Below are 15,977 nucleotides of genomic sequence, written 5' to 3'. Positions count from 1 at the left end.
TCCAGATATGCATGATATGAAAATAATTTGAACAGTGACTTTAGAGGATAAAATGAAATGGTGTTGGAAAGGATTTTGTAAACTACAAAGGACTATTAAAATTTTAGAAAACATATTTGAGATCAGGTAGCCAGTTTGTGCCTAAGGTCTGAATGTTCGGAAAAAAATGTAATCATTCATTTTGCAGTGATTTCAGGTCAAATTACATCCTTATATCAGGACGTATATGAGAGCCTGCCAGCTATTTTGCAAAGAAGAAGGTTTTCATAGCAATAAAATAATTTTCTGGATGCTTAAGGATATATTTTTTCCTATGCTTTGGAATTTTTTTTTCTTTTTTCTTTTGTTTTCTTGAGTACCAGAACTGAATATTTTAAGTGGAATTTTCATTTTTATAAAGAAATACAGGTATATAGGCAACAAAATGGTGCTGTAAGATTTATGATCCCAAATTGCAAGCCTGCCCCTTCCCGTGTTCCCTCTTTCCACTCATTTCTTCTCCTGAGTTCTCCCAGAGGCAACTCGTTTCACCCTTTCTAGCTGTTTCTTCTTTTATTTATCTCCAAGTTTCTAAATTATAAAATTATGCTGGTCTGTCTTAGTTTTTACACTGTCAGCATTTTTCTATGGAATACTCACAAACCCAGCAGAGCAAGAGTAGGAAGATGATGATTTAGTAGTCGCATGCCTTCCCCTCACCCCACCACACACATATGGACTCCCCTTCCTCTTGTTTGCCAGGCATCATCAATGATACCAATATTGGTCAAATCAGTATTCAGTATTTACTTTATAGCAATCATGGGGGTGTCTGGGTGGCTCAGCCGCTTGAACGTCTGACTCTTGATTTCGGCTCAGGTCACGATCCCGGGTCATGAGATTGAGCCCCATGTTAGGCTCCACCTGAGCCTACTTAAGATTTTCTCTCTCTCTCTCTCTCTCTCTCTCTCTCTCTCTCTCTCTCTCTCCGCCCCTCTCCCCCACTCACATGTGCTCTCTCACTCTCTCTCTCTCAAAATAAAACAAAACAAAACAATAATCATGTAAATATTGTAGTGTGCTGTGATTACTTTTCCTTTTCTTTTTTACTTAACCATTTCTCTTTTCCTAAGTAGGACTAAGGAGCCCTTACCAGATCCCCTTAGAGAATTGTAAAACCTGTCACAATGGTGTCACAGGCAGATATACTGGCTAAGCTAGGGGTTTCATTTCTGGTCCCTCTATGTCTCTCCTCCCCCACGTTGACCTCACAGTGTCGTCTGAGATTTTAATTTGCTCTTATGTTGGATTCCCTGTTTCCTGGATGACATGTCTTTTGTGGATTATACCCTTATTTTCTTAGGGGTCATCATGAGAAAATGTATAGTCATTCACATATTGATTGAACATATATATTTATTGAACATATATTATGAAAGAGGCACTATTCAAAGAGCTAAAGATATATCAGAGAAAAACACAGATGAACCCTGACTCCCTCGAAGACCTTTATGTTACTCTGTGAGTGCTTGTTTTTGTGTGGTTGGGGAAGTTTAGGGTTGCCAGATTAAATACAGATAATCTACTTAATATCAGGCAAACAACAAATATTTTTTAATATATTATTTTCCAAATATTGTAAGGGAAATATTTATACCTAGAGAATGTTTGTTGTTTATCTGACTCTCAAATTTAACTGGGTTTGTTGTATTTTTATATCACAAATCTGGCAACTTTGATTGGGAAGCTTTATATTGTATAGACAATAATTTATAGACAATAAACATAATAAATATGTAAGTTATAGAGCTTGCTAGAAAGTGATTAGTGCCATGCTCGGGTGGGGAAGGAAGAGTGGGGCAGGATAAGGCAGACTGAGGGTGCCAGGAGCAGAGACTACAATGTTAAAAGAGTGGTTAGGGTAAGCCTCTTTGAGGAGGTGAGACAGTGTCAAGGGTGTGAAGGAGGTGAGGGGTTAGCTCTGCAGAGAAATAGCAAGGAGGCCAATAGGCTGTGACAGAGCATGGGAGCGGCCTGTGGGAGGACATGAAGTCAGAGATAACAGGAGTCCAGATCACATGGGAACACAGACGACATTGGAAGCACTCTGGAGTTTACGCCCAGTGAAATGGGGAGCCACACAGCGTTTTGAGTGGAGTTGTAACATACAGTAACTTCTGTTTTAACAAGATGCTCTAGTTTCTCTGTTGAGAATGTACTGAGGGGCAAGGGCAGAAGCAGGAGGAGCAGTTGGAGGGTTATTACAGTAATCCAGGTAAGATGGAGGAAATTTGGATTTAGGAATGGAGATGGGGAGAACAGTTGGGTTCAGGATGAAGTTTTCCTCTAACATTATATAGTGAGAAATTTCAAACATACACAGAATACCCACAGAACGACCATCTGGGTTCTATAATGAGCACTTTGCTGCCTTTGCTTTATCATGTATTTACCCATCTCTCCATTTGGTTCCTGTAACATTCCCTAGCCTGGAGCATCTCTGATTCAATTTCTGCAAAGATAAACCTTCAGTGTCCTGCTGAGATGACACAGTCATTTACACTATGGGATACTGTCACAGGCATAGCAAATCTGAGGTGGGGTGCAGTAAATCTAACCAGTCCTTAGACTGGCGTTCAACCAATTCTCCTTTTTTCAGCTGCACATCTCTCCTCACCTGATGGAAGTACCTGGTGATTCTAAAACCTGAATTTCCTATACTTTCAAGGCATGGTTTGACTTGCTTCTTTTGGGCAAGCTGTCATTTCAGGCTTTGAGTTTCAACTCTCTCCACTCTTAGTTGGTTACAATTCATCCCTCTGTTTTCCATCCTCTAAAAATGTGTTGGCTTTTCTTCTCTACTGTAATATCCCCTCAATTTCCCTTTGTCCTGTGACTTGAGCACATTTTTATTCCTTGCCTTTCATTTGAATGGGGCTTTGAGAAGAAAGAGACTCATGTTTTCAAATATTTTGTCGATATAAAAGATCTAACTGTATTTATTAATACTTTATTTTCCGTTTTTCTACCAATATACTAAAGATCCATTAAAAACAGTAGCAAAGTAATAGTTTTTCCAGTGTCCGCATTACAGACGCTGTTGTTGCCTTTCAGGACCCAGGAGGACACCGGGTTGGGAACCACTGAAGTGTATCACTGTCACGAAAAAGACTGTGCTGTCTTTGGCTGTCTTGGTGCTGTTGGGTTTTGGTATTAGTGTTTTGATGAAAGAATGAGAACTCAGATTGACTCAGACAGACTTGAACCCGTTTGATCAGTGGAAGGAATGGGTTTTCATTGCCCCTTGGAGCCCAGCTCCCCTTGCCAAAGGTGTTGCGTCTTTGGGGTGGATGAAATCTAGATTCAGTTGCCCAACTGAATCCTTCCTCTAGCCAGCTCTTTCCTTTCCACCACCAGCATTTTTGCCTCGTTGCTTTCATTGTGCTGAGTGTTCCATAAAATATTTATCATAACTTTGCCTTTCCTGTCTGAAATGGTGCTGTAGACTGGTAATTAGATTGCAGCTAAGCCTTCTTAATTCCATTTGGTGCAGATCTGGGAAAATGGAGACCTTACATAACAAGTCGATAAGAACTGACAGGCAGTTGGCAGTAAGTACTCCTACACATATTTCCAAGCAGATGCAAATGGAACATTCTGCCAGTCGATCGTTACATTCATCTGCAAGCTGCTCTTCTCATATTTGCTTCCAGAAAGAAGCTACTGAGTCTCATTTGTCTACAACGAGCCTGGGAAGCGAACTATTCACTTTCCTTCTCCCAGAGGGAAACAACAAAAGCAAGCCAAGAATTTTTTTCTGGCCAGCCCCAAAAGCCAGACTCAAGGCCCCGTTCATGTTGGAGGATGGTTTGTCACCATTGTCACTGAGTGGTTTAGCCTTCAAATGAGGGTTTGAGGATTGTATTCTCCTTAATGTATGATTTTGTTACTGAAGACAACAGATCACAAAACTGGGAATCTAAAGACTAGGGCTGTGTTATTGCTGTGTGTCTGTGAGCCACCTACCTAACCTCTCTGAGGTTCCATTTGTGCAATGGGAACAGTAATACTAGCCTGCAGAACAACTGGGCAGGTGTGATAAAATGAAATAACTTAAGAGAAAGTACTTTGCAGACTGTCAGGGGTCTCTCCCATAGAGTTTCCTTTTACAGTGTGGAACCAACAGCCAAGCACTCTGGTGTACCTAATTTCAACATTTTTGTATGGGTGAAACATCAGGTTCAAATGCAAATAAATTCTCCTAACCACATATTAAAACACCTTCTCTTTTCTGGTGCCAGGTACATTTAGAGTTGAGCGATATGATCATCAATGGAGACACCATAACACATATTCTTAGAAAAAAGAAGTGTTGTCCATGGAAATAGTCTAGATAAGAAGCCAGACAGTCATGACCCCTGGCAAAGCCCCTTTAGGGCATATAGTTAAGTGGTAATGTGTATTATCTTTGCGGTCAAAGAGACTCAGGTTCCAATCTAAACTTTGTCAACTCCTAGCTAGGTGACTTTGGGAGATGTACTTAACCTTTCTGGAACTGCCATTTTCTCATCTGTAGGTGTGGATAGTAATGCAAACCACTTAGAGCTGTTGCAGGAATTAACTGAAATGAAGCCTGTAAGAAGCTCACCATCATCATTGCAATAACATTATTATTATTTTAATAATAATTTTAATAACAAAAGCAATGGCAGGCTACTGTTGAATATCATGTGCCAGGCGACGTTGCTACATGCTAACATATATTTATCCAAAAAACTGTATTAGAAACATTCTACAGATGATCAAGGGAGGCACAGAGAGATTAAATAATATCTTAGAGTTATACAGATAGTTGGTGGTGACCACATCTCTCTGAAGCTTAATCTAAGAAAAAGGCATAAAAGATTATTAGGAAGATAGAAGTGAGATAACACCTATGAAAAATGTTTTGTAAACAACAAAGTGGTAATTCCAGAAGCTTGTCTATTTGAGGAGTATTTAGCCATTTATAATTTCAAATAGCTAGAGAGGTTGAGATGAATCCCCAACCTTTGACAAAGAAGTCTACTAGGGCATCTGTGGTAAACAGAGCCTCACTCGCCCTATTACCAGGTGACCTTATCACTTACCTTGAAGATGCAGGTAGCAGGCTTTCAACATGGCGGACTAGCGACTGAACACCTGCCACTTTTCTCCTCCATGTGTCCATGTACCTTAGGCAGCCAGCTGAATTCCCAGTGGCCCAATTTTGAGCATATGCCATTTCAGGATAATACCAGTTGATGACAGAGTCTGTTGTCCTATAAATTAATTTAACACTCTTTCTCTGGAGAGCAGATGACTGCGTTCTAAACACAATATTTTCACTCAAGTTATGATGGCTTGTAAAAACACACAGTGAACGGGGTTGACAAGGAGGTATTAGGAAGCATATGATATCCCAGGAGGCTGAACTGATTTGAATTTAGGTGGCTTACTCCTCTAGGCAGTCAGTGTCAGAGATGGTTGTCTCTTAAAGGGATGGCTGTGGTGGAGAAGAGCGGTTAACAGATTGGGCAGAAATAGGAGCCATTGTGGTCAGTTACGTGGGGAAGGGCTTAATGAGAGCTAGAGTTATGCTGAGAGACCCAAGCATTTTAACACTTAAACATGAATAGAGAAAAAGGAGGGGCTGCAATTTGTAGTGAGTAATTTGTTACTATAGTGAGTGATATTTCTAAAACATGCATTCCAAATGTAATGAGAACTTGTGAAGGGCGATAATGAAGACAATGGTATACTTGATTTTGGAATCATTTGGGAGATTTTCTTCTTCTCTCCTCCATTCCCCTTCTCCTTTCTCTCTCTCCTTCCATTGCTCTGATGCTCAATTCACCCTCCCTCTCTCCTGTATGATTCCTGTTACTTTGGGTCTTTGACCCAAAATGTATCTTTCTCTCAAAGGAATTCTCTAAGCAGTGGTTAAGGTGGATTATCATTCACATCCTGGTGTTTTTCAGACTCTCCCTCATAAAGACCCATCATTTTCATCTTTTCCCTTTTTTCTTTTCTGTAAATAAGTAATGTGTTCTACATATCACACACTACAATTGTTGTCCGGTGTACAAAGCTGAATAGGATGTGACCTTTTAGAGAGGTTACAGGGAATTAGAGAAATATGGACAAGAAAATAGGCAACAAAATATGACAGGTTCTATGCTTGAAGTTTGTGAAGGAAAATCTCAAGGTCCAAAAGAAGTAATCTAAAGGTTGGAGAGTGCAAAAATATTCCATAAAGGCAGTGATGCCCTGGTGGAGCATTAGTAGGCATTAACATTGCTTATGCATTCATTAAACAAACATTTATTGAGTGCCCATTGTGTTGTTGGCACTGTAGTCAGCCCTCAGGGCATGAATTTAGTAAGGAATAACCTTGCCGGGCACTCAACACATATTTATTAAATGGCCATAGGAAGGGACTCACTTTAATTCACCTGGTGAATGTGGATGTAGAAAGACATGAAATCTTTAGGGTATTCCAAGGAGTCCAGAAATTTTGCGGGTTACGCATTTGGAGTGTAGGTATGGGCACAGACAAGTAGGGCCACACAGTAGCTGCATCATTGTGCAATGCACAACCTACACAACGGTATGTGGTCTTTAAGGCGGAATGAGAAAGAAGGTGGGGAAGGAACAGTAGCTGAACCATGAAGTGCTTTGTGTGTCAGGCTAGTTGTTCTCATAGCGGGATGGGGAGGGGCAGAGGTAGGACAGGGGGTATCAGAATTGCTGACAAATGGTTTCTTCAAATTATGTATGCTTCTGCCCACCCTCAAGATGCAGATTCTGCCCTGGTCCCACACACCTGTACACACACACACCTGCATTCACACCACTGCTCTTTCAGAATCTTTGCCACAGACTTCTTGTGCTCATGAGAATGAGTCATATTCTTCAGGTGAGCTGGAGCTAAAAATGGCTGAGAAGCACTACAGACAATGGAGACCCATGCACAGGTTCTTAAGCAAGGCCGTAGCATGATCAGATTTTCCCTTTGGAATGGCCACTCTGGCCCTGAAGTAAAGGCTAGGTTGGTGAAGTGTGAGAGAGGATGAGGGCATCCTGCTGGGAAGCTTTCACATCCTCAGGGGCTGATGACCTTGGTATACAGAGAATATGACATATATTCCTCTCCCCCAGTTTTCAAGGTCACAAACACAAGATTCAAATCTGAATGAAAGAGATTTGTCAGTGTTTTGCTGAGAAGGTGGAGACGCCTGAAACTTTTCATAGGAATTATGATTTAGGACAGATGTGAACATTCTCGCAGATCTGTGCTGGGGAATTGATGAAATCAAGCTACCAAATATGAATATGAAACATTTACCTTTATTTATTTATTTAAAATTTTTAAATGTGTTTTAACTTTATTTTTGGGACAGAGAGAGACAGAGCATGAGCAGGGGGAAGGCAGAGAGAGAGGGAGACACAGAATCCGAAGCAGGCTCCAGACTCTGAGCTGTCAGCACAGAGCCTGACGCGGGTCTCGAACTCATGGATGGTGAGATCATGACCTAAGCTGAAGTCAGACGCTCAACCGACTGAGCCACCCAGGTGCTCCAGAAGCATTTAACTTTAAATTATGTTTATTAAAAGACATGTCCTGCTCTTGTTTATTTTTGTTTATGATTTATATAATATAGCTATAGATAGCTTGGCCATCTTGACAACAAATGCATCACCAATAAATCCATATTATTTTCTGGCTCTGTTACATGGCCATTTCTTTTTCATTTAGTCAAACGTATGATTTTCTGTGATGTACATAGATATCAGCTGTGCCTTATCCAAAAAACGTGAGTTGATGTATTTCTGTTTCAAAAGACTAGTGTCCGCAGGAAGAAAAACATACTTTTCTTGCTTTAAGCTCCTTAAGACCTATACATGATATGATTCCAGAATGTCTCTCCAAGCTATAAGATTAGGGAAAAGAAAATCTCCTTTCTGAAATCCTATTACATCGTAAGAGCCAGAGCACTGGACCCCTTATACCGCAGTGATCACAGCGTTTGTAGGGAGCGGTTGGTTAATCATTTCTACAACTTTAAAATTTTCCATTGTGATCTAACTTAATATGGGAGAATTAATGTGTTTCCTTTCAACCCATTTTTTTCCTTTGAATTAGTGTGTGGATGAACCACAGAACTTTTTGGTTATAATTTTTTTCCCTACAGTGTTAGGAAAGTAAGATTGAAAGGTGGTGCTAGAAAGCAGGCTTTAGGCTGCATATTGTAACCTAACAAAATGTGCACTGCATCTGAAAAAACAAAGCGAGGACTTACCTGACGTGTCACGAACCATTGCTGGGTCAATATATTAAGTGATTCACCCACCTTTAAATATAGGATTCATCTTTAGAGTAATAGTTTGGGGAGGAGTATAGCTCTTCAACTGTCAGGCTGTGTACTAGATGGGGAATAAAGAAGTGATTTCTAGTGTGGCCCTGGGGAGCCTCCTGGGTGACCCTCTGTCTGCCTGTGAAATGAGAGCATTGCCAGTGACCTCAGTGTTTCTTTTTATCTTTCTTATTTTAACAAGGCAAATCTGTAGATTACCTGGCACACAGTGGGTGCTCTACTATTATGACTGTGTCATCTAAGGAGAAAAAGTTCCCTTTTGCTGGCATGTAGGAAGAGGCCTCGTTAGAAAACAACACATAATTAAGCATTATGATGGGAAAAGGCATAAAGCAAAATGCCCTTGACACGAATGGAAATGTTTTCTCCCATTACCAAATTATTAAAAACAAAAACAAAAACATACCTTTGAGGCATTCTGGCTCTTTTCTTGGGCAAGGAATGTATGTCACTCATAGACATCAAAAAAGAAAATATTCAGGGCACCTGGGTGGCTCAGTCAGTTAAGGGTCTGACTTCGGCTCAGGTCATGATCTCATTTTGTGAGTTTGAGCCCTGCATTGGGCTCTGTGCTGACAGGTCAGAGCTCGAAGCCTGGAGCTTGCTTTGGATTCTGTGTCTCCCTCTTTCTCTGCCCCTCCCCCACCCTCTCTCTCAAAAATAAACATTAAAAAAAAATAAAAAATAAATAAAAAAATAAAATATTTACAGTATCTGCAACAGTCCAGATCTGCTTAAACTTCATGAAGGCCACTGGGAGAAATGTTGAGACAGATTTTTGTTACTGTTTTGGGGTCTTCCCCCCCCCCCCCCTTCAGCATTGAGAGATGTTGCTAAGTTGTGCTACGTTGGTGATGAATCTTCTTCACCTTCTTCACTTTTGGAAGGATCAAAGGCACCGTGAGGAATGAGGCAGGTTGTAAAAACTAGGAAGAGCCGGAATAGGCCTGATGGGGCAACATTCGGCTTTGCAACATAGTATTGGAGATTTGTAGCAATTCTTTTTCTTTGCTTGAGAAGAAAGGCCACAAACAGCGGCATGGATAACCACTATTAAACACTCAGTTCACTTGTGAGGCTACCAGTCAAGAGGAGTTATCTTTTGGAACGGAGAACACAAAATTGTTCAACATTGTGAAGCATCATAAGTAAAGGAGCTGTAACCGAACAGAGAATCAAAGTCTAGTCCTACTTATGCCAACAGATGCCTGGCTATAAGTGTATTCTATCCTATTACCTGCACTTGACACATGTTTATTTCTAAAGTAATTAGGGCCACTACAGTATAATCTTCTGAAATTAAATTTGATGTTTATATAGGGTTTACTAGAACATAGCCCCATAAATCATTTTATGTGAGCATTTGATTTGCTTAAGCTGCTTGTTACTATTTCTGACACTGATAATTCCTTGTTTGTGCTAAATTTCACTTGTAAGTAACTAAGCAGGTATGGAAATCCACATTGAAGAGCTTAACGGAGTCAGTGGGTGTGGCAGAATGGGAAAATGGGTCTTGTCCCAGATTTGTGCTGTGATCTTGCCCAGGTGGTTTAAGAGCAGCACTTCTCAGAGCATCAGTGTTGCCATCTGTAAAATGGAGTAATGCTGAAAATGACGTCATCAGTTAGGCAAAGTTAAGTAGAGCCTGTGGAAGTATATATGAAAGAGTATTAATATCACAATATTGATACTGTTCTGAGCCTACATATGGGAGATTAAAAAAAATGAGAAGCACATCATCACTCTTTTTGGAGAGCTCGCATGTTATTAAAAGAAGCACACAGGTAAATTAGCAATTAAAGTAGACTAAAACAATTGAAATCGTGTCATCTAAACAGCATACAGCAAGGAAGCATTCACTTATCTGGTAAGGTGGATGATTGTTGGAAATTTTTCAGGTGGAGGTGACGTTTGAATTGATGTTTGCGGTCCAGGTAAGTAGGGAGGGCAAGACAGAAAAGACACTCCACATTTAGGGGCAAATATGCAAAAGCTTGGAAGAAAGGCTATGTTGTCTGGGAACATAGAACTAAAATAATTCACGAGTCCCAGAGCTCAGGGAAGGACAGGTGAGGCTGACAGGAGTGGTCTTGGTGAATAATGTATGCAAACAAAGAGAATTGAATATTAGCCTATAGGAGAGAGGGAGCTAGTGAAGGCATTTAGGCAGAAGACAATCAAACAGGCATTTATGGAAGTCCCTTTGGTGGGAATGGCTTTACTAAATGGATCAGACTCCCCCAAGGCTAGAGGCAGTGCGATCCTCTGCACGCAGCAAAGCTTAAAAGTAGGCAGAAGAAAACAGAACCCTGAAAAGAGGCAGAGAAAGTATGAGAGAGGTAACAGGAGGTCCAGTAAAGAGTCTTGTCACAGAGAATAAAGGAGTAGGGAGTTTCCTGGAAGGAATGGTCAATACTATCAGATACCTCAGTATCTGATAAGATCAAGACAGATAAGGATTAAGGACCATCCATTGGATTCAACAATCCCGGAAGCCATGATTCTCTTCACTGTGCAGTCAGTTAAGAGGTGGGGGCAGAAGCAACGTGTAGTGGGTCAGACAGTGACTAGGAAGTTGGAAATGAAGACATCACGTGTAAACTTACCAGAAAGCTCAGAGGTAAGGCAAAGATAGGAGAACAAAGTAGCCTGGGATGGAAGGAGCAGAGTTTTGCTTTGTATGAGAGTGGGAGAGGCTTGGGGATAAGGACCATTATACAATAAGTTGGAGAGAGAGGTGAGTGATGTGATGTCTGATAGGAGCTTCTGCATAGTGGTAACGGGAATTAGGATATATAGGGAGGAGTTGACTTTGGACAGAGGGACTTCTTTCTGTGATGAGGAAAGTGGAGAAAAGGGTAAATATAGGCTGGAGTATATAAGCCGGTGGAGGTGCTGAGAGAGAAAACCATGTCTGATGACATGCTAAATGCCATCCATAGAATGATGAGGACAGAGATGAGTGGCGCGTTTGATAATATTAGGAGGAACAGGAAATGCCGCTGACCAAAACCAAAAAGCAAAAGGATCAATTGACTGCAACTGACCTAATGTCACCCATTCCTGAGATGAAAGGAGTTCTTCCAGAAGGAGCTCAGTGGCTCTGCCCTGATTCTGAAGGAAGATTATACACTTCAACCAAGGCCGGGGTTTTGTAGGGCAAGCACTGGGTGGGGAGGGAGGGAAGAGCTGAGAGTAGTTTGGTTTATAGCAGGTTAATTTGCTTTTAGGTTAAACAGTAGGGGTTTGGTTTATGGAGATGGGGATGGGTGTTTTCTTTCCTTTTTTTTTTTCCTTGAGACTTAGCACAAACTAAGGTAAGGCATGGAATTTAAATCTCTATAATCAAGGATGTAAATGCTTATGGCCATGAAATCTTAACCCCATGCCTGAAACTGTTGTTCAGTTTGACCACTGGCCTTCTTGGAGAATTACAGCCTGCTGATTAGTTATTGAAATGACATGAGGGAGGGGGTGGGCAGAAATTTAATCCCTATGTTAGTCACATTCAGTATAACTCTGCTTCCTGTTGGATCCACTACGCATGCGTGGATTTATTAAAGAATCTGCGAGAAGGGTTTGCACCTAAATGACCTTATACGCCAGGCGGAAAAACATTTCTTTCACTGTTTTCCAGCGTTAGCTAATTGTTTAAAAACTACACTGACTGGTAGCTCTTTCTGGTTGAAATAGTCAGCTCACACAGTCAAGTGAATTTGGGCATTCTGCCAGGCATTCATACCAAGGATGTTTAGAGGAAAACTCTTAAATGTAATTTGTAGGGCTGGGGGGCAGGGTATGCCAGAACTTCAACAATATGCCAAGCTGTTCTCTAGAACAGTGGGAGAAAGGGTCAGAGTACTGTTTTGATGCCCGCCTTTGTAATTTTTGTCCCAGCCACTCCAAGTTTTGGAAGCAGGCAGTAGAGGCACACACAGGAGTTTGTGGGAATGGAACTAGGTCAGTCAAATTATAAAAGCCTTGATGGATTTTGCTTTACAAAGAACTGTTGGTGGGACAAGTATTAGACTGGAGTCAGGAAATCCAGATACTAGTCAAAGCAAATCACACCAAAGATCTGGGCCTCAGGATCTTCATCAGAAAAACAAGAACACGGTACCACTGGCAGGACCGGGGAAGGCAAAATGGTTACAGCTGAATCCTGACTCCTTTTGTCTGCTTTATGTTACAGGGATTCCCACTGAGGTTTTAATGAATAGATTCTGATGCTAAAATAGGTTTAAAACTTCTAGCTAGATGTTTCTGAAGGTCCTTTCTATTCTAATTCTATTCTTAATTATAATTCTAATTCTCTAAATGAGAATAACCAGTCGAGTTACATTTAACTTCATTTTCTTATGAGTCTTATGGTTTCTATGGATATCCAGCACATTTTTGTTACTTTCCACAATATTTGAAACTGCTTCATGTCAACCACATGAATCAGGATTTCTTAGCTGGAGTCCATGGATGGATTTCTGGGAGTCTGTGAACCCCCTAAACACACATGCAAAATTTTGTGGATACAGACATCTGAAAAGAGAGTCCAGAATTTCCATCAGATTCTCAACAGGTGAATGAAAGCAGTAAGTATATGTCATCTTTCACTTGATGGGAGTCAAACAAACTCCAGATCTCAAACTGACACAGCAAGAGGAATTCAAATAGATTTTACAGGCTCTGCAATGTAAGTGACTCCCCAAATCTCCTCACCCAACTATCTGTCCTTCCCAAGACTACACTGCCAGTATGTATTCTTAACATCACAGGCATGGAACAGAGTCAACAGGATCTCTGATTACGGAGCAACATCTCCCCTTTATCTTACCTTTTCTGATATTTGAAAAAAGCCAAGATAAACGTCTTTGGCTCTTCATGCCAGACGTCTACAGCTCTGACATGTTTTTATTGATAAAAAGAACCATACATTCTTCACTTTTTCAATATGTAGTCTGTTACCTGGAAATCTAGATATGTGACATAGGCCTGAAGGTAAGTTTTTTTTTTTTTTTTAAAGATGTATTCTAAAGTAATTAGAAAGAATAAGAGTAAAGGAAAATATAAATGTTTGGCCATTCAACAACATCTTGCCTTGAAGGGCTCAGTGACTGGAGAAGACTTCAGTTTTTCTGAGTGCATTTCCTTTCCATTTCGTATTGAGCATTTGTGTGATTATTAACAATTATTTTCAAGAGAGACATTTCCATGGTCTTTTGAGTCCTCGTTCAGAGGGGAATAACTTGGTGGGAAGAATGAAGCACTTATCTGAGACAGTGGGCAGAAAACGGGCAGTGGGCAGAGACAGTGGGGGAAGTGATGAGGCTGTAACGGAACATCAGATGTCAGACAGAAGCCTCTATACACATCCAACCAAACAAGGGATTATACATAAACCCGGATTCCCATAGCAGGGCAAAGCTGGGTCCTGGGGATGTGTACCCATGATCCACTTGCATGGGAAAAACAAAGCTTCTTTCATATACTGTATGCTAACTCAGGCACTGTGCACCAAGTAGGAAAACAATGGGGCATAAAAAAACAAGACAGAAAACAGTAACAGTGCTAAAAATGAAAGTTGGTTTAAGATACTGTAAGAATTCTCAGAATTTAATCCTTTTGCTCTTCTTTCATTTCAGATGCTGCACAACAAACATGTCATGGTCCGTGTGGGAGGAGGATGGGAAACTTTTGCAGGGTATTTGTTGAAACACGACCCCTGCCGGATGCTGCAGATCTCCCGTGTGGATGGCAAAACATCCCCCATCCAGAGCAAATCTCCAACTCTTAAGGACATGAATCCAGATAATTACCTGGTCGTCTCTGCCAATTATAAGGCTAAGAAGGAGATTAAGTAAAACTAGTTGGTCACTACAAGGGGACTCTCCTAATGGCCTGTACCCATTTCTCCAGTGTAGTTAGTTTAGTTCACATGCTCTGACAATTACTTTGGAAAAAGGCGTAACAGCCAGAAAAATGCCATTATTATTGAAAAATGTTCAAAGAGTAGCACTATTTATTTTGATGCTTCTGTAGAACATGACCAATTAAAAGAAATTCTAGGCTCAGATTTAAACTAGAAAAATTGTAGGCAAATTATTATTTCTTGATATGTGAACACAGGATTTAGTACACAGTACTAGAAGTACAATTCTAGCTAGAGATAAAAACTATTAGAAGAAAATATTTAGGATTTATAGATAAGTCAACAGAAAGTGCCTGCTTTATGTCTACAAAGTAAAAGCACCCCAGACATTTTTATAATTGCAGGATTTTTAAGCTAATTTTTAAAAAGTGACAATTAGTTTGATAACGTGCTACTAAAAATATTCAACAGCACTACAAATAAGTACAGAGTGTTCATAACCGTAACACTTTACTAGAAAGGCCACTTCAGAAAAGTTTACATTCACTTGGAAGATTGCCTTAAAGTTTATTCCTTATCTATGACCAAATATCTGGGGTACTTTTGGAAGTTTTCAGTACACCCCTTAGAGAATTGCTTATGAAGTGTTTCACACATTCCTAAGCACATGGCTGTGTTGAGACCGACTTCGTGTATTTCACACACATAAGCTGACATACGTTTATATTTTGACAGAATAAATTGTACAGTCCAATGTTCATTGACTTCATGTTATTTTAAAGCATTTTCTTATGAAAATATACCTTTAGTTAATCCTACTTTGCTATGCTGTCTAGTAAAGTAAGTTCACTGTAGCTGATGTTACAGACATATGTATACCCTTGTATACCTAGGACAGGGCTGTTGTGTACCCATAAACAGCAAACTATTGTCCTCACTGATTCAAGAATTAAAAAGATAAATTAAAAAAAATTATGTCTCTATATTAGTGCTTCATTCTGAAATAAAAATAATCTTCAAATGGCAACTTTCCCTCAGAGTTCTAGAAAGAGTCGCATTAGGGTTACCTAGTGCTTCTTCACTTTTGAGTGTTAGCATTGTTTGCTCCCCTTAGCAGAAAAACAAAATATTATCATAGGTAATCCCTTAACTGCCGCCTTGAGTTTAATAAGTATAGGCAGAGTTAATGTCATTCCCTCATTCTTCTACGATAAAAAAATCCACCTCTCCTGCTCCAGAAAGTCAGGAAATATCTCAATTTGTCACATGACTGATTTAGTCAAAGTACACACAACCTGTTCATTGTGAAGTTTAGTGGTACTAGAAATGGGGTTGTAATTATGCTGGGAAAAAACAATTAAAATTAAAGTTTTATCAGAGATAAAATCACCTTGGAACAGTAGTAATTGTAATATCTTTTAAAATACAGACATTGAGTGATTTGACTTTTATGTTACTAAACTCACGTTAGCACTGAATTTCTCTATATAGTAATTGGCAATAGTATTTTCCTCAAAACTTTCTCCTGTGCTTAATTTCTTCCCACAAACGTATCTATGTCCTTAAAAATTAAAATTAATTTCATTTAGTTAAAATATGTATAGGTAAACAAAAATCATATTAATCCCTTCATCTATTTTATTGGATGTTCTAGCTAATGTACTAAATTACCAGAAGTGTAGTGGCTTAAACAACACAAATTTATTATGTTATTGTTCTATGGGCCAGAACTTTGAGAT

General features: G+C 39.9%; 1 protein-coding gene across 1 annotated transcript in view; it reads left to right on the top strand.

Annotated features, from left to right (window-relative positions):
• Window positions 1-15,784, top strand: part of GAS2 (growth arrest specific 2) — a 131,141-nt gene extending 115,357 nt beyond the window's left edge. Inside the window, exon 8 of the mRNA XM_060606219.3 lies at window positions 14,012-15,784. Within this exon, the coding sequence (XP_060462202.1) occupies window positions 14,012-14,230 (219 nt within the window). The 3' untranslated portion in view covers window positions 14,231-15,784. The remainder of the gene's footprint in view (window positions 1-14,011) is intronic.
• The last annotated feature ends 193 nt before the right edge of the window (window positions 15,785-15,977 follow it).

Source organism: Panthera onca, chromosome D1 (genome assembly GCF_046562875.1).
Source record: "Panthera onca isolate mPanOnc1 chromosome D1, mPanOnc1 haplotype 2, whole genome shotgun sequence".
NCBI classification, from domain to species: domain Eukaryota; kingdom Metazoa; phylum Chordata; class Mammalia; order Carnivora; family Felidae; genus Panthera; species Panthera onca.
This window is presented reverse-complemented; position numbering and strand designations above follow the sequence as displayed.